At 43.4% G+C, this 24,801-nt stretch overlaps 1 protein-coding gene across 3 annotated transcripts; it reads right to left on the reverse strand.

Moving 5' to 3' along the window:
• Nucleotides 1–3,606: 3,606 nt before the first annotated feature.
• On the reverse strand, nucleotides 3,607–24,630 carry Lins1 (lines homolog 1). 3 transcript variants are annotated; one of them, XM_027408105.1, is made up of 8 exons: nucleotides 24,478–24,630; nucleotides 10,659–10,763; nucleotides 9,869–10,329; nucleotides 9,696–9,785; nucleotides 8,924–9,065; nucleotides 7,589–8,176; nucleotides 6,320–6,491; nucleotides 3,607–4,614 (listed from the first exon to the last, which is right to left on the reverse strand). In XM_027408105.1, the coding sequence occupies exons 3-8, from the start codon at nucleotides 10,223–10,225 to the stop codon at nucleotides 3,699–3,701; spliced, it is 2,265 nt and encodes a 754-aa protein (XP_027263906.1). In that variant the 5' UTR covers nucleotides 10,226–10,329; nucleotides 10,659–10,763; nucleotides 24,478–24,630; the 3' UTR covers nucleotides 3,607–3,698. The 3 variants fall into 3 exon arrangements, with proteins under 3 accessions (XP_027263906.1, XP_027263904.1, XP_027263905.1); XM_027408103.2 differs by having other exon boundaries at nucleotides 24,300–24,622; XM_027408104.2 differs by having other exon boundaries at nucleotides 24,209–24,622.
• Between the last annotated feature and the right edge of the window lie 171 nt (nucleotides 24,631–24,801).

The raw sequence follows: 24,801 nt of genomic DNA on the forward strand, positions 1-24,801 counted from the left end.
TAGCATTGGTTACAACAGTGTCTTAGATTCATGGAATTTACTTGCATTTAGTCAAACACCTTGTCAGATCTCCACTGCCTATAAAGACGACTCAAATTCCTCAGCTCAGCACCTTGGGTCATCTCACCTGAATACACTCTTTTAGACCATATCACACCACCACCACCCATACTCATTACAATTTCCATTTTGCCCATACCCATGACCCCATATCTTAAGTACAGGAAATCAATCACAGAGAGGTATGAAAGGATGTTGGGACCAGACTACCTGGATGCCTCCACTTAGCTCAGCCAACCACTTTTCCAGCTGGTAATCTTGCAAGTGACTTCATCTGCAAAACAGGACACATCGAAGTACCAGAATCACCTCTGGGAGTTGAAGAGCACTGTGACTAGGAGCTGGCATCTAAGGAGTGCGTATAAGCTCTGAGTTCTAATTCTCTACACATCTGTCTTCCCCAGGACATTCTCCAGCTCCTGGAGAGTATTCTCCTCTGGTTGGTGGTGCCTATGACGTGACAGTTGCTGGACACTGGGGACAATGTAAAAAGAACTTGACAAATGAAAAGACTTTCTACTGATGATTCAAATGTAATGTGACAAATGCTACACTAGGGAAAGAGTCAAGTGCACAGAACACAGGGCCAGTCAGAACTAATGGTCCAGAACCAATTGGGACAGCTTTCCAGACCTGATACCTGGAAGACCCTTGCTGGACACTGGGGACAGTGTAAAAGAACTTGACAAATGGAAAGACTGCCAACCGATGATCAAGTGTAATAAAGCAGATGCTACACTGGGGAAAGAGTCAGTCAGGGCCTGTCAACATCCAGGACAAACTGAGGAAGCTGAGCATGAGCTGGAGCTCCTGATTGAGAGTCCAGCAGAATGTCCCCTTGGATGAAGCTTCCAAAGGAAAGAACCAATAGCAGCAGGACAGCTAACATCAGCAAATTTGGGACTCTAAACATCCAGTAGAGTGTGGAGAAGCTGACAGTTTCACTCCATGGCCCAACTTCAGGCTGCTTTCCCACTGCAGGCACTTTTATCCCATGGGATAATCAATAGTAACCTCTGATGGAAATGGTTCACCTTCTAGCTGTTTTCACTCTGGTGATTTTGCCCTCCCTGACAGAGTCAGAGGGACCAGGCCATCTTCAGACAAGAGACATTTTGAGACAAACATGCTTGGATTTTGAGATGGAGGTGGCAAACTTTTCAGTGAGCTCATATACTTGCCTGATAGTAGTAAATACATTTACCCATGAGCCATCTTCTAGCCCCATACATCTTATCAAAAGTAAACATTACAGTGCAATAAGTACTGATACTGTGTGAGGTGAAAGGGATATAGGTGGATGTGTGTAGATTCTATAAAAGTAGCATGCTCTTTATAATAAGAGAAAGTCCATGGATTTTGGCTTCATGGTGGGCAGGGTGTGTATGTTTGTGTGTGTGTGTGTGTGTGTGTGTGTGGTAGAACAAGGTCCTGGAAGTCATGCCTTTCAATACCAAAAGATAACCACATATGTAAGTACATGAACAGTGAATGTGTATTACCCCCTGCCCCAATACTTTTTTTAAACAAATGGAGGTCCGGTATATTCTGTTGTGTTTTTGCTGGAGAAGTTTCATTAACTCTAACACAATGCATTTTTTTTTACAGTTATGTAATATTCCAGCAAAATGTGTCTAGCCTTGTCTTTTACAATGTATGATCTTTGGTTACACATTCTTTGATATGCTTTACTGATTATTTAGGCTTAGTGGTACTTGCCTGTAGCCCCAGCTCCTGCGGAAACCGAGACAAGAGGTTTCTCAATCTTGTCCACTATTTTCTCTTTTTTTTAAAGAATCATATTCATAGAGCAGGTAAAGTAGATGGAGCTAGTTATCCCTACCTAGTTATCCCTCTCTAAGTGTGAGAACAAACAAATAGCAAAGATAAAAGTAAGCAGGGATGGAGATAAAGCCCAGCACTACAATGCTTACCTAGCAATTGCAAGGCCTCAGAACTAAAACAAATGATTGAAATTCTTAAAAAGACAAGTGGCATTATGGCAGACACTGCCAATACACATCCTTGCTAACAATGTCTCACTAGCCTTTTTGGTCTCTGTACTTCTGCCTGACTACTATCTTACTGGTTTTCAAAATCAACATTTCTTCCTGTAAAGTATCAATTGTTTTGATTACTACAGGTAATCAAATATTTGGATTTTGTGTGTGCACCTGTGTATGTGCATGTGGAGGCCAGAGTAGGACATCTGGCATCTTCTTCCTGCCCTCTGATTTTCTGCCTTTATAAAGGGTTTCTTCCTAAACTGGAAACTGACTCGTTGGCCGGGCAAACAACGAACAAGGCTAAGTGTCAGATGTCACGAATCAGGGCAATGCAAATCAAAACTACAATGAGATAATGTTACTCCAACTGGAAAGCTACACTCAAAACACAAGACAAAAATAACCAAAGCAACTAACAATGCACAGGCTGCAGACATTGATGTGTCAGCATGGGTAGGATGTACAGTCGTAAAATCGTGGGACATAAACAATGTGGAAGTCCCCAACTGAGAAGAGAATGGGCACATACTCCAGCAACCCCACTTACTGAGTAAACACCCAAGAGAAACCAGTAATATTTTGAGGAGATAGACATAAGAATTATCCCAATCTGCCCATTACATATTAGATACACATACCAAAACAACACAAGAGCCCACAAGAGAGTACATGTTAGGTAAATTAATTTTACTTTTGAAGCATGGCTTACCTTTCAGCCCAAGATGATCTTGAATTTACCATCTGCTGCTTTCATCATCCAGGATTCATCATGCTGAGATCATAGGTATCCACAATCTTGTCATATATATATATATATATATATATATATATATATATATATATTAAAGAATCATGTTCATAGAGCAGGTAAAGTAGATGGGGCTAGTTATCCTTCTTTAAGTGTGTTTCTGGCATGGCCATGATGGCACATGACTCTAATGCCAGCACTGGGGAGGCCAAAGTAGGAGGTCTAGTTCAGGGCCACTCTGGGCTACACAGCAAGTTCAGGGCCAGCTTGGGATACACACAGACCCTGACACAGAAAGTTTTCCTCTTACACATTAATTACTATATGTAAATACTTCAGAGAAATAAAAATTAACTGGGCTAGTGTCTCCCCCAAATTTATGTCCATCTGGAACCCATGAATGTGGCCTTACTGGGATATAGGTCTTTGCAGGTATAAAGGTTTCATATTGGATTCCGACACAGAATGGATAGACATGCACACAGGGACAATGTCATATGAGGCAGTGACTGGAGTGACACAACAAGGGACATTCAGTACTGTGGTGACCAGCAGGAGCAGCAGGGAAGACATCTAGCGCCGCTGACACCTTGGATTTTGGTTTCTGGCCTCCGGAGCTAAGAGGACAACCTCCCTTGTTTTAGGCTATGAAACACGCAGTCATGTGTCATGGCCATCTCTGTGTGGTCTGAGCTAGCACAGACTTTCAGCTGTTGCCCAGCTGCTCCAGGTGACCTGTCAGAGAATGGACCTTTCTCAGGTTGCTCTGGAAAGCAAAGACTCAGAAAACCATTTTTGCAATTTTGGTTCCTTTTTATTTATCTCAGATATGCAATTTACATAGACAAAAACAAGAGGACAAATGCTTCTGTGTCACCCCGTGCTCACACTTTACCACACTTTGCTCCCACCACTTTCAACAACTTCAGAAGTGCTGCTGGGTTATACGGAAAGAGGTTTTTCTCCTGTAAGCGTTCAATAGCGTCCTGTAGCTCCTGGAGGCATTTCACTGTTCTAAGAAACAGCCCCACTTCCTGGACAGCCCCATTGGGAGCAACTTCCCCAGTAGCACAGTTGGGAGGATTGGACTGTAGGGGAAGCAGAAGCCTCTGCTGATGTTCCCTGCTACGGCTACGTTCTTTTCGATTCTGACTTGTTCTAGGCAGGCCTTGAGTTTCCCTGCTCATTTCTTGATGTGAAGATGTCTGTCTGTAGTTTGCTAAATGCTGATTTGTGGCTTCCTCATCAGAATCTTCAGAGCTCTCATAATCTACCAGACTCAGTGGGGTCTGGGAGGGTGGGCCATGAGCTGGCACTGTGTGAGCTTGCCTGGCCATCACCACCTGGCTCTGGGGTTCAGAGGAGGCATTGGAAGCCCAGGAGACCTGTGGGCAAGCATTTCTGTGGCCAACAGGAGAAGCCAGAGCATGCGGTACTGTGTGGCCAACAGGAGAAGCCAGAGCACGCTGTATTGTGTGGCTGGCTCTTGAGTCTTGGACAAGTGAGGGGGTGACAGCACCATGAGTATGTACTCCACATTGTAATTTGGCTGCATCAAAGAACTTGCAGATGGCCAGAAAGTGACCCCAGTCCCTCTGCAGTAACTTTAAGTATTTAACAAAATACTCAAGGAAACAGGTTTCGGAGGAAATCAAGAAGTCAAGAAGAACTGTAGAATCAAACACTATGTTCTTTAATAAGAATAAGAAAATACAGTGTGGATTACAGCCATTTCTATGTGTGTAGTGGATCCATGCTTCATTTTCTTGGGTCAGTCTTCCAGAAGTGTCATCCTGTCCTCTGAAAACACAGATAGGGAGAGCTCAGGATGGCGGGCTTTACAAACACTTTCTCCCACTCACTTGAAATATTACTTTAAAAGGAAATCAAAAGGAATCTGCTCACCACTAACTAGTTTTAGTTTTTGTCTGCACAAAAGTCTCTACCCTTTCTTCAATATCAGAAGCCCCTCTTCTTGAGGGTAACTTATTCCATGTTTAAGGTGAAGCTCAAGACAACCACATCAGGGGTAGACATGTGATCCCAACCTACCAGTCAGAACATGGCTTCATAATCCAAGCGAGTTAATCATATCTCCCCTGAGATATCTCTATGGCTAAGAAAAAGTACAGTGGTAAGATTGTAAAAAAGGAGGGAGGAAGCTGCTGGGTGGGATGGGCAGGCCTGAGAATCAATCAGGCTGTGAGATCATAAACAGGGAAATCATGGCTGGCATGATTTGAATACACACAAACACACAGAAAGACACACACACACACACCCTATATCTGATGCCAATTTGATGCCCTAAAAAACTCTCAACTGGCTAGGTGGTGGTGGTGCATGCCTTTAACCCCAGCACTCAGGAGACAGAGGCAGGTGGATCTCTGTGAGTTTGTGTCTAGCCTGGTCTACAGAGCGAGTTGCAGGGCAGCCAGGCTACACAGAGAAACCCTGTCTAGAAAAATAAACCAAAAACCAAAACCCCAAAAGCTCTCTAGCCAGGCCTCAAAAAATTCTATTTTTGCTTAAACCAGTTTGAACTGGTTTCTGTCATTTACAAACAAGAAAACCTTAATGGCATTTTTTTAGGTCCCCATGGCAGGAAACCTACCTCTGTGGACACAGTGAACTGAAGTGAAGGCAGACAGACTCATATAAAGCAGAGGAGACATAAGAAGGCTGTGCAGAGTGAAATCAACATATACCCTTGAATATTTACTCTAAACCTGTATTTCACTATTTTTGAGCCTAACTCAAATCACATGCAGGAATTCTGTTCTTTGAGCAGAACCTTTTGAAAACTGGCCCCAAACACTCATAGATGGAAAGCAGCCATTGCCAGCTGGGTCCTAATGCAGCAAGCACAAGGCTGCACCGCCAATCATTAGTGAGAAAGCCCTTCTCCCAGGACAAGGGAGAGGGAAATGGAGCAAGTACTTGAGGGTTTTAATGAAGCAGAGCAGAAATAATGGAGAGGGTCAAGGCTGTCAGCTTCAGAAGCAATTACAGACACTGCTGCAAGTATAAAGCAGCAACAGAATTGGGGCAGCAGTGTCCTAGCGGGCCTCCAGAGAGAGCGGCCCGAATAAGTGTATCTGGATGTGAGTTCAGAAAGGCTCTGCTGGTTATTTCCATTTGTATTTGCTTTGAAAAAGACAAAGGTTGCCATCTAGAAGCTTGAGGTTTTTAAAAAGATGGTTCTTAACCATCAGCTGTGGCTCAGGGAAGGCACTGGCTTACCTTGACCCCACAGGCAACACACTGGAACCCAGGGGTTCCGACCTCGCTGTACTATCCCTGATTGGCTCAGCCAGCCAGCTTCTCAGGATAATGCAAATAGCATCCATTTTCATGTAAGGCAGAGTTAAGACAGGAGAAAAGCACAAGATAGTTCTACCCCAGTAGAAAAGAAATGATGCACCAGGCAGAAACACATTTTCTGACACGTGTGTCTGCTGACTCTCTGGCTTGTTGTCAGTCTGAGCACTGGGAACACACAAACCTGGTCAGCTGGAGGTAGATGCTCAGGGACGCTTTGGCAGCCTCCACCATGTCATCGTCCTGCTCTATGAAGACCCTGAACAGCCATTCACATGGGTTGTATAATCGTAGAGGGCGCCGAAGGTGAGACTTCAAGAAGGTCAGTAACTCGGACATGAACTTCTGCAAGTCAGCTTCAAACAAGAGAAATTTCAGAGTGCAGGTAATGTTTATGAACACAAATAATATCTTGTCTGTATGCAACTTTCTAAGTTCATTATCGTAATCTACACTCTCAGATCCTACAGTCAGGGATTAGCTGTTTCACAAATGAAGAACTGAGGATTGTAAAGGTGACTAATGGAGGGGCACTCATTTAAAGCATAGAGTCTGGGTGTCCATCTGCCAAAAGACTAGTCACAGTCTGTCAGTCTGTCTAAGAAATAAATATGTGATTTCACGATGAGAGCATGTCAATTGAGTACACAACAACTATTTCTTCATTGGCGACCACGGCTTTCTGTTAACTAACAACTGCTAAGCCATAAAAAGAAATTGCTTCAAAACAACACAAAAATCTTCCTTTTGCTTGTTAAAGACCTAAAAGAAAGTGCTGCAAAAACCCAAAGTCTGGGAGCTTAACTGCAACTCAAACCTCTGAACTGTGTAACTGATGCCACCTAGTGTTTGAAACTGTAATTGCGCTAATGAGGACATTAAAAATGATGTTGCGGAGCTGCACTCCCCATGGAGCCACAGGCTGCTTGCTGCAGACAGCCACTGTTGGCTCCCTCCTAGTGAAAGGAAGACATACCTCTACAGCACCCACACTGACATCACTCTTTCAGGCACTCTGACCCTGCACTTGTCACCTTCAAGTTATGTGCAACAATTCCTTTATCAACAGAACTTCTGGTACTAGTTTCAATAAAACTTCTAATTATCAGAAATGAATGGAGGTAGTCATATTGCTTTTGTGAATAATGTAATTAGATATGAACTGACCTCTATTTGCTTGGGTAGTGACTCAAAGCAACTATTTTTGTATTCATTATTCTATGCATTAATTGTACAAGAATACAATTTAAGAAGCAGAAAAGCTTCTTAAAATTCCAGTCCCTCATGGCCTCCTCCCTCCCTTTGAAAAAGTATTTACTAAGTTTAATCAGAAAACTATAACTAGATTAATGAAATGGCACTAGCCTTACTACTCACTCATCAGGAGTCACTTTTCTTAAGTGAGCAATGAATTGCATAGTGCTTTGAATAACAAATGAGTCTGGAGAATCACCTCTCATTTCGGCGGCTGACGTACAGTTCTGGAACTTGATTTCTAAGGATTTCACTGTAATCAAGCTTGCTGCTCTCAGGGTGACGTAATCAGGGCCAATCCTTGGTTGGCATCCAGGTTGAACTTCATCCCCTCCAAAGCGGGAAGGCTTTCCAGACACAGACAAGTCCTTCCACAACCCCAGGCGCACGGCATGCAGAAGTGCATCAGCCAAGGCCAGCACGTCACCGTCCAGAAAATGGTCAGGTGACATCAGGGCAGGCACAGATCCACGGCAGAGGTCTTCCCCCATTTTACCTAGAAGGCACTTTTTGATGACTATAACCAATTTCCTTTTAACAAAAGCTGGAATAGGCCAGGCAAGAATATCTAGAGCACAGGGTTTCAAAAATAGCATCCTTTGGCTCTTAAAGTGTAGTTTCAGGTGGATTCTGGAGGCTGTGAGAAGTTCAAGCAGCTCCAGGAAGCACACCAGGCTGTTGACTACGTTAGAGGGATTCTGGAAGTTTCCAAAATGCTGAGAAAATAAGGAATTGTAGAATACTTCAAAAGTAATGTCAAAAGGAGCCAAGAGCTGCTTTAGCATTTCTGTAATTATAAAAATAGTAGTTATAAGAAACAGGAAAATAAAAGCTTTCTTAAAACAAATCTTTACAATTCAGTTTGTATATACATTACTTTGTAAGATAAAAAATAGGTTTAAGAACAGTTACTTTTAATAAAACCAAATGAGGATACACAGATTAAAAAAAAGCTAATTACTAAAAGTTAACATTTGCTTTATAAATATGGACAATATCAGACTACCCAACAGATATTTAATGATTACATTTCTTTCTAAAAGGGTAATCGTCAGTGCTGGGGAGGTGGCTCATTTGGTAATGTGCTGGCTGCTGAAGCATAAGGTCCTTAGGACCCCCAGCACCCATGTAGAAGCCAGACAAGGTGGCACACATCTGTAACCCTGAGCTGCGGAGATGGGGATGGAGCTCACTGGCCAGCCAGCCTAGCCCAGTTGTTGAGCTCTAGGTTCAGTGAGGGCTCTTATCTCACCAAATAAGGTGGAAAGTAGTTGAGGAAGATGCCCAGCATTGACTTCTGGCCTCTACATGCATATGTGTGGGTGTGTACACACATACACACACATCCCCACACATTCAATATGTACACCACACACGCCAAGGCTATGTCTGATTAAAAAAAAAAAAATCAGGGAGAGATTCTTGCATTTTTCCATACTTCAAGAGAGATGAGGAATAACATACATTTTATTCACACTATAAACACAATGCTCCTAGAGAGGTGATGATCATTTGTGGACAGTATGATCTCTACCTGCTTGCTGGCAATGTGTATCTTTAAAGATTTCTTTTATTACAACTGTAAGAATCCAGAGGCAATGCACTGCTTCTCTACTCTCAGGGGATTCAGAGAGATGCTTTTGGCAAAAAGTGATCCAGGGATTACTCAATGCCATCTACAAATGAGAAAACAAAAGGGTAGTTACAATTATTTTGTTTATAATTAAAAATTACTTATCACACAACACAATGCCACAAAATGTTGTCTACTTGTTTTCATGAAAAAAAAGTATGGTAATATTTGACAAAATAAGGAACAAAAATATTCTACTATTCTTTAAGGCAGGAAAGTCAACACACCATAGAAGTGAAGGATCAAAAAGAACCATGAAAACATCCACATTATTTACAAATGGTAATGTGTAAGTGTTTCTTTTAATTCTCTACTCTATTTTCCAAATATTTTACCATAAATGACTTTCATATTCAAAGTGTTGTTTTCAATACAAGCAATAATTGGAGCACAAAGTCAACAGATGTTGGGTATGTGTATGTTTGCAAGCCCCTGTGTAATACATGTGTGTGCCAGTGTACCAGGTACCAGAGGCCGAAGCCAGGTATCCTGCTCACTCACTTCCCTCCTCGTTTTTTTGAGGTAGGGTCTTATTTTATTCTCCTGGTTTTGGATTTGCACATTATCATGGGTGCAGATATATTATTAATTCAACTATCTATAGGAGGAAAGTCAATGCCAATGAGCAACTTTAGAACTGTAAGAGAAATGACTCTGTTCTGATTTACCCTACCTTCGCTCTCAGCTGGAAATAGAGGAGCGATGAGAGGCACTTGGCAGCCAAGTGAGACATCAACTTGTCGGAATTCTGGAGCATCCAGATCTGTGGCAAAACAGACAGCTCATCACACCGCTGAAGCCTTCAAACCTGGACTCAGTACCTAAATTATTTAAAAAATGGCTTACCAGTTTGGAATCGACTTCAGCGGACTGCAAAAGGCCTTCAGTCAGCTTTCTGTACCCCTCCTTTGCGAGGGCCTCAGTTTCAGCAGACAGCACTCGGCTCAGCATCACATCCATCACTGTTAACTGAAGGAGCTTCACCTCCCGGGCCCTGCTCATCTCAAAGGGACTCTTTGCACCTGGCACCCCACCAAGTGTGCCACTGACATTGGACCTAGTTAAAGAGGGGGTTGTACAGTCAGCTTGTTCTGAGAGGTTTGGGTTGAGATAAAAGATGTAACCATGGACGTCATCTTCAAGGGTGCCTCCAAGAAGTACTTTCTTGTATAACTGGTCCAAAATTTCTTCGACACCTTCCATTTTGATTTCTAAAATGTATCTGGTAAGAGGGTCAACTGCCCCAAGGTGTAAATACTGAAGGCTTAGAAATACAAAGACTCTCTAAGACGTTCCCTCAGTGAAGCCTGAAACAGAAAACGTAATTTAAAATTGAGTGTTAAAGCTTTTACAAGTGAAAGAAAACTGTGTTCACTTAGTAAGCCTCAAGTTAGAGATAATGTTAGATACGGGACTCTTATACAAATCATAATAATATTTTAAATGAAATGTATGTTTTATATTCAAATATAAGAGCATAAAACTATTTGTAGTGTTGTTTTGCTTTTGCTTGGTGTGTGTGTGTGTGAGTGTGTGTGTGGTGTGTGTGTGTGTGTGTGTGTGTGTGTGTGTGTGTGTGTGTGTGTACAAATAGTTTTATACTAAGTGAACACCTGCTGCCTTGCTGGGGGAATACCTGAAGATCATCGTGAAGGGCACTGTCTATCCTCTGCCATCATTAGCTTCTTGTGTCCATGTCAGTCATCCAGGAATCCCTTCATCAACTCACCTGTGGTGGGCTCTGGAGGGCAGAACAGAAAAACAAGTCAATTGTGATGCAGAAGAGAAGAGCTAGGCAGATGCTGGCTGATTTTAATGTGGAAGACAATTCTGGGGAATCCCATGAAGGTCTCAAAGAGGCTCGAGCTGCATATTTAAAAACCAAGGTTGCAAGCTGACCAGAAAATGGGATTATCCCTGAGCAAGAAGCTTCAGGAAACATTGGAGAAGCCCCTGCCTGGAAGACAACAGTGAGCACCAACGCCTCTTTCCTGGTAAGCAGGGTTATCACCCATTGCTATTTTACCTGAACTCTTATCTCAGCCACTGAGAGTGTTCATTAAACAGATTAAAAACTTTGGCTTTGGGAAGACTCTCCCAACTGCATATAGGTCAGTAATTACAGGAAAATGTCATCCAAAGTGAGGTAGTGTTCCCAAAAAAGCGGAGCCCTATATAACCCAGTGCTGTCATTTTTAAGTGTCCTCTCCACTCAGCTACCGTCGGCAAGTGACTAATCTCTTACCACAACAGGAAACAAACAAAACCATGAGTGAACAACAAAAATAACTATAAAGAATGCCACTCTCAGAATAGCTGCACTAACACTCAGAGCCACCAAAATGCTGGCAAAGATGTACAGAAACTAGATCCCACTGTAAATTAATCTGGCAGTTCCTTAAAAAGTTGCACATCTAGTCACCAGATGACCCAGCAACTGTGACGCTGGCATTCATGCCAGAGAAATAACACCATCCACAAAACCTGGTACAAGATGTCCTCTACTGGGTGTTCGGTTAAACAAAGGTGCACAGCCACAGTATAAAATACTTTTCATCATCAACAACAAACAACCCCATTGGCCCTCAAAGGGATTATGCCAAGAGGAAAAAAGGCAATCTCAGTGGCTGCACATTATTTCTGTTCCCGAAGAGCAAATGGGTGACGAAATACAGATGGAAGTCAGCTGCTAGCTGAGGGCTCCACCTCCTTACTTAGTAGGCGGGGCTATGAAGAATAACAGGAGTGCCAGTGCTAACAGATGGACAAGGGACAGATTAACTTATATATGACAAAATCACACAAAACTAAGCACAAGCACAAATAAATGCATATAGGTGAAGAGGGAAATCTGAAGGAGGCTGGTGGGCGGTGTCAAGATCCTGGGCTGTGTTGAGCTAGATGCTGGGGGAAATCAGGAAAAGGTATTCCCCTGTATTCCTCTAACTGCTTGTGATTCTACAATGGCCTTAGAGTAAAAGAAGTGCATTAAAAGAAACCCCAGTAATTTTATCCAGGTAAGACAGCGCACCCCTCTAATCCCAGCTACTCAGGAGGCTGAGGCAGAAAGATGTTGCAGAAGGGAAGGGAAGATTGGAGACAGAGCTCAGTGGTAGAATGCTTGCTAGGTATCAACCTCCAGAACCACAAAACCAAACAAACAAGAGACCCCCTTCACACATACACACACACCGTTTACATCCATTAAATGTTATTTAAAACATACCAGCTTTTTTTCTGAGGGAGTAATAACTCACTTTGTAGTCTAGGATGTCCTTGAATTTATGGTTTTCTACTCTAAACCTCCTGAATGCTTATAAGCTTATGTCACCAAGCCTAATTTACACTAAAATTCTGATTCTTAAAGCCTCTACACCAAACCAGAACAGAGTGGTATCTGAAAGTACATTTAAAATGTTTTCTTAAAATATTTCTAGACACTAGCCCGGACATAGTGGTGCATGCTTTTAATCCTAGCATCTGGGAGGCAGAAGCAGGGCAGTCTCTGTGAGTTCAAGGCTAGCCTGGTCTGTCTACATAGTAAGTTTCAGATCAGCCAGAGCTACATAGTAAGACCCTACCTCAATAATAAATAAATAAACAAATCTAGAAGCTGAGTGTAGTGGTTCACGTTTGTAATCCCCACACTTGGGGGTTTGTAGAACACATAGACATAGGAGGGAGAGGACTTCAGGAACATCGCTGAGTGACAGTATGATGGCTCAGCTAGTCAAGGCACTTGCCATAAGCCCAGTGGCCAGAGTCTGACCCCTGGAGCCCACCTGGTGGAAAAGAGCAATTCTCACAAGTTTTCTCCGATCTCCACATGTGCTGTGCACACATAATCAAATGAACATCAGAGATTAAGTCGTCCAAGGTCAAACAGATCCTGTCTCTAAATAAAATACTTTAATAGTAGGATACAGACAGAACTTGAAGCCTTCGTTAGAAAATGTAGTTTCTCATCACTTAATTTCAGAATTACCAAAATTGCCCCTATTTCTATTTCTATGGCCAATATTATTAAAAGTAAAACATTGACTTTCTTTTGACAAATTTACTAGAGTTTGCCAAGAGATTCAGGATTAAGCCTCAGCTTAAGTCAACAATGGCTCAACTTTAATCGCAGCCCAAGTAGCTACATAGTTCAGATGCTGTCTATGACACTTAACACAGAAGCTGAAGCACTCCAAACAAAGGCTGTCTTCCAGGATTCCCATTCTGTCCCCACTGAGACATCATAAACTGTGGGGAACAAGTGGGGTGAGTGGCACATAGGAATGACTATCAAAATTATGCAGGCCCAGCCAAGTAAACATCAATCAGAACTGTCCTCATTTGCATATCACACTTCCACCATCTAGAGGCAGAGTTTTCAGTCCTTGCCCAGCCCACTGCTCCCTTGAAGTATTTGTAAGGTTATCTTTTCTACTCTGACATGGATTGGTGAATTCTTTTTACCATAGATGAATCTGACCCACATGACATTTGTCTGCCTGGACTCTGGGGTACATCAACTACCTGCTTCCATTTCTCATGACCCTCACTCGGTGAACTGCATTAAGAGCTTGGAGACAACTGACAGCCTCTCCTTGGGTCAACTCCCCAGGAGGACCAGGTTTGCATGCTCCAGGACATGGTCACCTCTGTCCTTGGGGGTGAGGGACTAGAGTTCCTCTGGGAGTTTTCCCTCTGCCTCAGGACCCTTGAACAATTCCATGGAAGAATGAGGACAGCTTGATTCCTGGCTGGGACCAATCCCTGTGGAACAAAGGCCTCCCTTCTCTCACATTCAGTGGCAAGGTACCAGAGCTGTCTTACACCTTTCAACAGAAGGCCTTCCCTCCCATGGTAGCTGACAGTCCCCAACTGAGGACTACTCTGGTGGGATCTGAAGGTTGGGACAGAGTGGCCACCTGCTGAGTCTGTAAGGAAGAAAGAACTGTTTCCTGCCTCTCCTCACCCCATCTCAGTGCTCAATGCAGCAGGCCATGGCAGCTCTCTGGGGTGGATCTGTATACACTGTGGTAAACACTTGAGCCCTATAGTTTCTTTCGTTCCTTTCTGACTGTCCCTCTGAGAATTTCTCCATTTATCTGAGGATGCTCTGTGACATCAGACTGCAGAACCTGGACCGTATACCTAGTATCTCCGACCTTTTAACCACTGGTTCCAGTGCCAAGATGTCCTTTTAGTAAGTTAAATGCCCTCTCTGACATCTACACCTTAGGTCCCTTGTGGACATCTTCTCAGGAAGTCCTTTAGGAAGGCAAGCTATCCCTTTTTGAAAATGCACTGTTGAGTCTGTAAGAAAGAAAGAACAGTTTCCTGCCTCTCTTCACCCCATCTCAGTGCTCAGTGCAGCAGGCCATGGTAGTATTTTCTACCTAGGGCCCTTTTCCCTTGGAAGGGTATCTGTTAGGGTGGGGAACTGACCTCCCCAATCATGAGACAGTCACCTCCTTTCCCCTCAGACTCACCCTCGGGGGTGGGGGTGAGGAACATTTGAAAACATCAGTACTAGTCTCCAGTTTGCTCTGCTCTCTTACAAACTTTGGAAGTGACTTCATGTTCACCACAGACATGCTAATTCCTGTCCCCTTTCTCCAGCTCCAAATCTGTGATAAACCCGTTGTGGGTGGTCTGGCCAGGTTCTTGGGACAGGGTTGTTCCATCTCATTCTACTGATCACACTACCCACACCCACCTTCTCAATAGCTCTCCCCCATATCCTGAGGCCCTGACACTCTCTTCCTCTCACACATCTATTTGGGGAATACCTTTAGGGAACAAATAGCTCCCACTGAACAGAACAGGCCCAATATCCCTTCTATGAGGTGGCCAACAGAGAACTGGAAATCATCAGAGTCCATGTGTCCTTTCCCGTGCCCAACTCTACCCACATAGAAACTGAACAGTTCTTTTAATCCAAGACCCCCCCTCCACTTCATTAAAGAATTTCATGTAGTATAAAAACTGTCTCCTTGTCTTGGTTAGGGTTTCTATTGCTATGAAAAGACACCATGACCACAGCAACTCTTATAAGGGAAAAACTTAATTGGGGTGGCTCACTTATACTTTCAGAGGTTCAGGCCATTATCATCACGGCAGGGAGCATGGTGGAATGCATGCAGGCAGACATGGTGCTGGCTACATCTTGATCAGAAGGCAACAGGAAGTGGCTGTGACACTGAGCTAAGCTTAATCAAGAGAGACCTCAAAGCCTGCCCCCACAGTGACAAATTTTCTTCAACAAGGGCACATCTACTTCAACAAGGCCACATCTCCCAATAGTGCCAATCCCTATGAGCTTATAGGGGCCAACCACATTCAAACTATCACACTCCTTCAGCAAATCCTACCGGTCTGCACCACCAGAACTGGCTCTATCACACTCCTATACATGAGGAATTTGGTTACTGACCAAGAAATGGGTCAATGAGGCTCATGCTTGTAACTCTTCTGCACTGCTTAGATTTTTCTGTCAACACAGGCTAGAGTCAGCTGGGAAAATGCCTCTATAAAGATGGTCTGTAGGCAAGTCTATAGGGCACTATGTGGATTAATGATTGATGTGGGAGGGCCCAGCCCAGGGTGGGTAACACCATCCTGGGAAGAAAGCAGTTTAGCTGCCCATGGAAACCAAGCCAGGGAGCGCATTTCTCTGTGGCCTCTGCTTCAGTTCCTACCTCCAGGCTCCTGTCCTGACTTCTGTTCCTGATACAATACCAGGTTCAAAGTCTGAAATAAACCCTTTCCTCCCCCCAAGCTGCTTTTAGTCATGATGTTTATCACAGCCACAGAAACCAAACTAACACACTTGGAAGCCCCTCCAGGGGAAGATGCAATTCCCAAAGGGAACCTGGGTGAGCTTACCCAGATAAGGCTCTAGAAGAGGGAGTCATAATTACCTGTGCCCATGGTTAAGAGGAGAGATGAAAAAGGCCATAAGGAAACCTATTAATTATATCAAATTGAAAGAAGTAAAACAGGCCCACTGAGAACTCAGCTTTGCTTCATTCCTGATTGGCTATGAGGACACAAATTGAGCTGGGTGGACAGAGTACGAGAGGCCTTGCCCTTCTCAAAGACCATTTCATCAGCCAAGCTTCCTTAGATAGCAGACAAAAGCCTCAGGAACTAGACAGATCCCAATTCCCTTGACCCACTTTACTCGATATAGCCCTTGAGATATTTACTGACTAGAGGGAGGATTGAAGGACCAAGAAGGAAGGGCAGTGTGACAAGCAACAGGCCCAGTACAGAAGAGCAGTCATAGAGCATGCCTATGCCAGGGTAGCCCTAGCTACTTTCCCAGCATGGTCCCATCCTGTATGCCAAAGCCCAAGTTCATTAAAACTTTCTCTCCTGACTCACAAGGACCCTCACTGGGCTGTTACAACTGCCGCCAAGTAGTACACACCATTCAAACTGTCAAAATCCACACGCCCAACACCTTGCCCATAACTGGAACTTCAGTACACTGAAAGGGAACTGAACCTTTCTTGCTCAGAAGTGTGTGTGTGGGGGGGGGTAATTTCAAGATCTATGGCCAGAGGGACTGACAGTTACTTTTGATTCTATTCCTTTACTGTAAGTCTACTGTGAGAAGGAGCCATCTTCAGCTTGACTGATAAGAGCCCAGAGGTGGTATAGACTCCAGATTTTCCATCTCTATAGAAGAGGCTTGAATGAGTTTTGTTCTTAGGAGCTGGAGTCAGGGGGATGGCAGCATTTAATACAAACTTGCTCTTTCCTGCATTGCTCTGTCACTGCAATTCTCCAAATGCTAACTTTTTCTAATGTGCCACAGACCTAGGCTGGGCATCAGAACAGTTTTGAGCTGGGATACAATATAGCTCAGTGGTGGGGCATGTGTTTAGTAGGTGTGAGTTACTGGGTTCTAGCCCCAGAACCACCACTAACACCACCTCTCATTTTAGTACCAGAAGGATCTTGAATATGATCTAGACAACATTCTAAAACTCTAGTGCCTGAGTTCCCCAGAAGGCTTGTTAGAACATGGGTATCATGTTCACCCCTCTACCCCAGATTCTGTCTCTGTGGATCTGGGAAGGTTCAAGAACTGGACCAAAGATGACACTAAAATTTTCTGCTCAATTTGTCTAATTTTACTGATGAGAAAGCCGAGTTCCTTGGCTTCATATCACACTGTGCTAAGCATTTTCTAAAAATGGAGCATCCAGTTGAGGGCCCTACCCTGCCTGGGGAGTGATGGGGTGGGGGAGGAGGGATTGGGGTGAGGGGAGGGAGAGGGAGAAGGGACTTACATGTGAAACAGGCTTGTTACCTAACTAGAACTAATAAATAAATTTTAAAAAAAGAAAGCAAACAAAAAAATGGAGCATCTTATTAATATTAAAAGTGGTGGTTTTCTACTCTTAGTTACTTATGATTAAGCAGTCCTTCCGAATTCAATCTTTCACAGGAAAGACTCCCTGCTCGTTACCACCCCATGTCATGTTAAGTGTCCCTCATTTCAGCATCCTGTTTGCTGGGCCAGTGAGACCAGCATCTATGATGTGACTTCTCTACTTACTCCTGCCCCTTTTTGCTAGGTACAGCTGGACTATGCTACAAGGACAACACTGGGTGACATCTGGTCTGTTGTGGTCCTATTCATAATCACTGGGTCCCTACATATTCCCATCCAGAATGGTGCCTACCACCATCCAGACCATAAGCTACCATTTTTCTCTACTACCAACTGCTTTAGAGGCCAGACATGGCTTACAGAGCAGTGATCATACATGGAAGACAGAGTATATTACTAGCAAAAATTTCCAAGCCCCAGATTCTGGAGACCAAGCAAATCATAGTTGCTACATTTGGATTGGGACTTCCTCCAATGAGTCATTATTTAAGAGTTTTTGAGTATTTAACCATTGGAAAAAAATCATATTGTTTCATATATAAGACCCACTGGTTTTTATTATGCTTTTATGAATAAACCAAACACTAGACAGACAGACAGACAGATACACACACACACACACACACACACACACACACACACACACACACACACACAGAGAGAGAGAGAGATTTGTGTGTGCATGTGTATATGCCACATGTGTTCAGGAGAACATCAGCTCTCATGGAGTTGGTGTTACAGGTATCGGTAAAGCATCTAACGTGGGCGAGGAACTGAACTTGGAGAGCACTGTGTGTACTGAGAAGGCTAGAGGTGTCAGTGTGAGTTTGTAATTCCAGCACTGGGGAGACAGAGATAGAAGGATTTCTGAGGCGCACTGGCCAGCCAGCTCCAAGCCGATGAAGGATCTCGACTCAAATGATGTTGATGGTGTTTCTGACACCCAAGGTTGTCCTGTGGCCTCCATCCACACAAGCACATGTATAAACCCACACATTTGTAAACACACACACACACACACACACACACACACACACACACACACACACACACACAGGAAGAACAATATGCATGACTTGGCAGCCATAGAGATGTGCTACCCCCAGTGAAGTCATCACTTAAAACAAATCTAAGAATATCTATGTAACCTTATCTAAATTGGCTTTGAGAAGTAAAGACAGGTGGGGTCAGAACAATCACAGAAACAAGATTTTAAAGCAACTCAATAGACTAGAGAAACAGGAAAAGCATTTTACTGGTAACATAGCCAAGGAGTAGAAGTTTCTCTATCAAGCCTGCATCAAGATGTGTCACCTACTAAGGAGCATTGTATCCCTCACACACACATCCCCACCCCCCACACCCGGACTGCAAGATTCTTCAGATTAGTGCCTTCTGACAACTGCGAGTGATGGAAGAAACAAAAATGTTTCCTCTTAGTAAAAGCCATATAATAATCCAGGCTCAGTGGTTAAGAGCACTTGCTACTCTTGCAGAGAACCTGAGTTCAGTTCCCAGCATCCACACTGTGGCTCAGTGACTCACAGCCCTCTGTAGCTCCAGTTCCAGAGGATCTGACACCCTTCTCGGGCCTCCTCAGCACCAGCATATATGTGGTGCACAGACATACACACAGACACTCATTCCCATAAAACAGAAACAAATGTATCATAGAAGAAACAGTGCTGCTATACTGAAACCTTAACTACCTACTTCACACCAAAGTGAAAAAAAAACACTGCAAAGGAGTCGCTTCCACATCAGTGAGGTCCAAGTCTTACTATTAATAAGCCAATGTGTTATAGTATCCGTATCTCTTGTATTAAAAAAAAAAAATAGGCTGGCAAGATGGCTTAGTGCATAAAGGCTGGCTGACACCTGAGTTCCATCCCTGGGACCTACCACTGAAGGTGAGAACCAACTACTGAAAGTTGTCCTCTGAACTCATATGCATGCATACATACATATAAACTAAACAAATACAAAAAAGGATCTTTTTTTTTTTAAATTAAAAACTAACCATGCCATGGTAAGATAAAAATCATGAAATTAAATCAGGGATTTTTTGTTGTTGTTGAAATATATTTACTATTTTTAAAATTTGAAAAATATTTATAGTCTGATTTTTGACATCAGAATATTTGTATTGTGTTTGCATGCAAACACTGCCCTTATCCTCAGAGAAATAGAATGGTATATCTGCTTAACTGGGAATATGCATGGAGTTGGCTAATTTAACTTTTTGTGTACAATATTAGTATTTTTCTTTTTGCAACACTTAACCTGTAATTTAAACAAATTTTCTAAATATTTCTAATATAAATAATAATATCCTGAAGTATAAGACTGGGGTGTAGCAGTTTTGGTTGCAGCTGCCTATCAGGTGTGGGTCCCTGGGTTTGATCCCAACACTGCAACAAGATTCAACTAAAGGAAAAGCAACCTCCAACCTTCCTGAGCTCCAAAGCTATGCAACCAAAACTGCTTTCCAGTCAAAGAATTATAATTTACAAGTTAGCAAGTCTGATAGCCTAAGTTAATAAAGAATTTTGGGTTCTCCAGCAGCACACTTTGTGAAATTCTGGCTATCTGATGTTCCTCCTGCTATCTCTACCTCGTTTGAAAAGCTGTTGCAGCTTAGATGTGGGATTTTTAACTGGAAGATGGCCAAGCTGGCCATGCGGAGAGAGCATAGTGGCCCTCACAAAGGTGCTGCCAGGCCTTCCTGTCTCCCAGGCAGCAGCATCTGGCCCGAGCTGACCTCTGCATTCTGTGACTGTGTCTTCTCCCTACCTTACACCCAGATTCCACTTCTCCCTCTCTGGCTCCTTCTTCATGGAATTTGAAATAGCCTGATTCTATACTTAGCAAATGTCCTAAAAACTAACTTGTGAAGTACACCAGGACTGTTAAAAATAAAACTTTAACAAATGTAAAGATCTAATAGTTTCTTTTCTAATCATTGATTCACTAATTTGGTAATTTGGAAATGGCTGTTCTCCTTTTTTTTTCTTCCTTTTTTCTTTTTTCCCTGTAATGCTCAGGATTAAGCCCAATGCCTTGCACATGCTAGGTAAGTACTCTACCTCTGAACCAAACTCCAGACACCAAACAAAGATATAGAAAAGGCATTCGAAGGAGCTGGACAGTGGAGCTGTGCTCTATAGGCAGACAAACAAAAGCAGAGTACAAAAAGATGCTCACCTCTGAGTAACTTTCTTTCTAGGAATGACAGGGGACAACATTCCAAGCTCAAGTACAGTGGGTTCCAATGAGTCCCTGCTGTACAGCCCTTGTGAACTTTTTATTTTTGTCATTATCAAAAACAAACAAACAAACAAAAAAAAACAAGCAAAAAACCCTAACCTATTTCAAACTTCAGTGTGATGTTTAGTACAAACTTAGTACAAATGACTGTTCTGGTTTGGTCTAGCTGGACAGTTGGGCCTGGTACAAAAGCAAAGGCCTCCAGCAGATTTCTTTCACATTATCATAAAACAGTGGCAAGCCATTGCAAGAAAATCTTAAAAGCCCTAGTCTAGACTACTTCTTGAAATTTTCAAATCACATAACCCTAAGATCACTTCAGACCTCATGCAAGGTCTTAAGGGGAATTACGTCAGTTATAATTACTTTAGGCAGAAATTACAGACTTTGCCTAGACCAATTGGTAAGTATGTTGGCGCTTTAAATGCATTGGAAGGTAAAGGAGTTAAGTTAAAGGCAAGGTGTTCTGGTCTCCAAACTGTCTAGGACAATCCTTTGTTTTTACAGTAAATCACTGTAGAGTGAAAAAAATTCAAAACATACCATTGATCAGTCCTTGATATAACTGGTTTCTAATTATAGGTCAGGCATCCATTTCTCTCTTTAGAGAAACTTCAGGGAGCAACAAGGATAAAACTGAGGATTAAAAGGCTTTGGAAAATAAGTGGAATCCTCCAAAATAGTTTGTCATTGTCGCTGGGGTTTTTTGTTTGTTGCTGGAATTCTGAACCTGCTTGCACAGCAGCACATATTCCTATGAGTAAGTGTTTACATAGATCTAGGTTCTACATACATTTGGTCTAAATTAATAGCCAGAAGTGACAACCTGGTTCTTACTGAAACAAAACAATACATTTTCTAATTTAAGTCAAGTCATTAAAGACGTCCTCCTAGGCTGGCAAAATGTTTCAGTGTGTACAGGAGCTTGCTGCCAAGTCTGATGACCTCAGTTTGATCCTTTGAACCCACACAGTGTAGAGCCAGTACATCCTCCACATGTAACACAGAGGTACATGTACACCCCACACATATACAATAAACAAATAAATGTAAAAATGTTAACGCTTTTCCGAGAACTTGTATTTTCTGAGAAGCTTTCTATTGAAGGAGGGAACGAAACCTGTGGGGCTCACTAAGGGAAACAGTAACTTGATCATTAGTCCACATTGGTCATATGCACTCATGCCTGGGATGCACCCTTTAAGACAAATCCCTCTACTACTCATACATGCATGCAATCTTCATACATGCTTTCCACTTAAAATTTTATCAGCATGTCTCCTGGTCAAAGGCATAGCTTCTCTAAAGGGAAGGTAGGCCTATATTCACATAGGTAACAACTGTCAGTTTTCCATTAAAAAAAAAAAAAAAGCCCACCTTTTCTAAAAGCACACTGACTTCTGGCATGACAGTCTGCTGTGTTGGAGCTCCTTTTCCCTCTCTGGATCCTCTTCTACACCTGGTCTCTCACTGTCAGGACCTCACAGAGCTTGGACCTCCCCGTTCCCCCTCTTAGAATAATTCCATGGACTTTTATGTCTTCAATTTTACTTCTACAAGTTAGGGGTTAGCTCCTTTCTGAGCTGTGTACAGATACTCCTTGATTTACCATGAGGCTACATTCCAATAAACACATCATAAGCAGAAACCCTACTTATAACCTAACTTACTGCCCATGTCTGGAACACTCACATTAGCTTACAGATGGGCAAATTTCATCTAATACAAACCCATTTCATAACGAAGCACTGAATCGCCCATGTCCTTATTAAGTGCTATATCACTTAATAAACAGAAACCATAGCTGTACGTGTATAGGAGACATAGTGAAGCCTGCTCTATCTTATGTAGACATAAGGGGACGTAAAAACACAATAAGCAATAAGTACTGGAAACATAGTACACTCTTAGAGCATAGGCTGTTTCCCCTGATGATTGTGCAGCTGCCTGGGAGCTGTGGCTAGCTACCATTGCGCAGCATCTTGAGAAAGAAGCTATCTGACTGTACATCATTACTCCAATAAAAATTTACAGTTCAAAATGTGGAATTTGGCTGTCATTGAACACCAACATTGAGAGCCCACATGCTTCCTGCAAAACTACACTTGGAGATCCCACAGGTACTCTGAGCACAAACTCAACTCATTCCATGCCCTTTAAACTCACTTTTGCCTGTACTCCTCCTCAGCTGAGTGTATGGAGTCCACATCTGTTACTTATGGAGGCTAGAAGCCTTGCATTTTGGAACTCTTCCTTACCCTTAGCCCCCTGTCCTCTCTGCCACTGCTTCGGTGAACCACTTCTACCCTTTACAGAAAATGGATTCATTCCTAAATAGTTTTATCTTGGCTCACTATACATCCGTTCACATCTTGGAAATCTATTTTTCTTAATATAATGTCCCAAACTCCAAAAACACATGGCCTAGCAGGGCCTTTAAGACCTGTCTATTTGTGTCTATTTACTTCTGTGCCCACAAACTAATCTGTAGGCTTTCTCTGAAGTCCCCAAAGACTATACAATTGGAAAATACTCGGGCTTTCACTAACCCCCTTTCTGATGAAATTATATTCGGCAGTTTCCCATCTACTATCATCTTTTACTTGAGAATCTACTTAGTCCCTAGAAACATTGTATATACTCAAGGCAGAACTAGACAGCCTGGCCCAAGGCTCCCTGTCAAAACCACAGTATGTATTTCACTGTATTGTCCTCAGATGTTTTCAGTGTTGGTCTTTCCCCCACACCCTATCCCTGACTATGACCTTTCCTGGGAATGGGTGAACCTAGTTTGCCTACATAAGAGGTAACTCCTGTTGAAGACACCAAAAGAGTACTTTTGAATAAATGAGTGGCATCCTAGATGAAAAGAACCAGAGGTGAATTTAACTCTTTGACTTCCACCTGCAACAAAATGTCTCAATAAGTTACAACATCTGCAGTAATCCAGTTCCCCCATAACAGTTTTCACTACTGACTGATCGTTGCGAAACGTAAAGAGACTATAATCCTTCTGGCATAACCTATACAGTCCTGCAAAATCTGCAGCCTGCCCACACCCCCAGTCTCATTTCCCTTCCTCCCCTTTACTCTGTTTAGGCCACAGGCTTTCCTTTCGTGCGTCTAAATAGCAAAGCTTATTCCAGTACCAAAGGCTTTGTGCTACCTGCAAAGGACTAGCCTCAGATCTTTGTTGGGCTAGCTTTTTGTCATTTATGTCGTGCAATGTCATTCTCTGGGAGATCTCTCCTACCAATCTAAAAGAGGCCATCACATCCTAGTCAAGCCGGATTCCATTACTTTGTTTTCTTTTTTCTAATCATTTTGCAGTTTCATCTTTTCTTCTTAAGAATAAAGCAAGAGAATGCTCAACAAAGTCTCCTCAACAACTAGAGCAGTATCACGCCAGTAAACACTTACTAAACGAATAAATGCCCTTAAACAACTATCAAGGTGTCCACTGTGAATCCCACCCCCACCCCACCCCCTCGTTTCATTCACAGGAAACCGCGAGGATCGCTAACCTCGCAGGGAAGCCCTTGAGCCCTCATTGCGATCCCAAAGAGCGTGCTCTCTGGCAGGCTGGGCGAGGCCTCCGCAGCCTGGAAAGCTCACCGGGTCTCAGAGACCGACAGATGCACCAGGACCTGCCGTTGGTTTCCAAGAAGCTCTGCGGAGCGGCGGCGAGTCAGGGCCCTCCTCGCCGGCCCTAGGGCCTGTCGCCTCGCCCGTCGCTTAACCTGCCGCTCATACGCCACTCCCGTAGCCAGGCTCAACCAGGGCTCGGGGTTACCTAGTCGTCAGTCAGCGGGGCCGCACCACCATCACCCCGACACTCGCGCCCACAGATGCCCGCTCCGGGCCACCGTACTCCGCGGAAGGCCTCGCCCGCCCCTCCCTCGGCGTTCGTAGAAGCCCCATTCGTAGTACAGTGTCTCTTAGCAACCGCTTCGAGTCTCCAGGCCGGGGGTGGAGCCTCGGAAATCACCGCCGGGAAGCGGAGGGACGAAGCAAGAGCGACCAATCACAGACAAGTTCCAGCCCCTACCGGCCCGCCCCCTCCAACTGTCGCGAATCCGCAGGCAGCTTTACGGCATCAAGGGGGTGGGGGCCTCTG

The sequence above is a fragment of the Cricetulus griseus genome, chromosome 3 (assembly GCF_003668045.3).
Source record: "Cricetulus griseus strain 17A/GY chromosome 3, alternate assembly CriGri-PICRH-1.0, whole genome shotgun sequence".
In the NCBI taxonomy this organism is placed as follows: domain Eukaryota; kingdom Metazoa; phylum Chordata; class Mammalia; order Rodentia; family Cricetidae; genus Cricetulus; species Cricetulus griseus.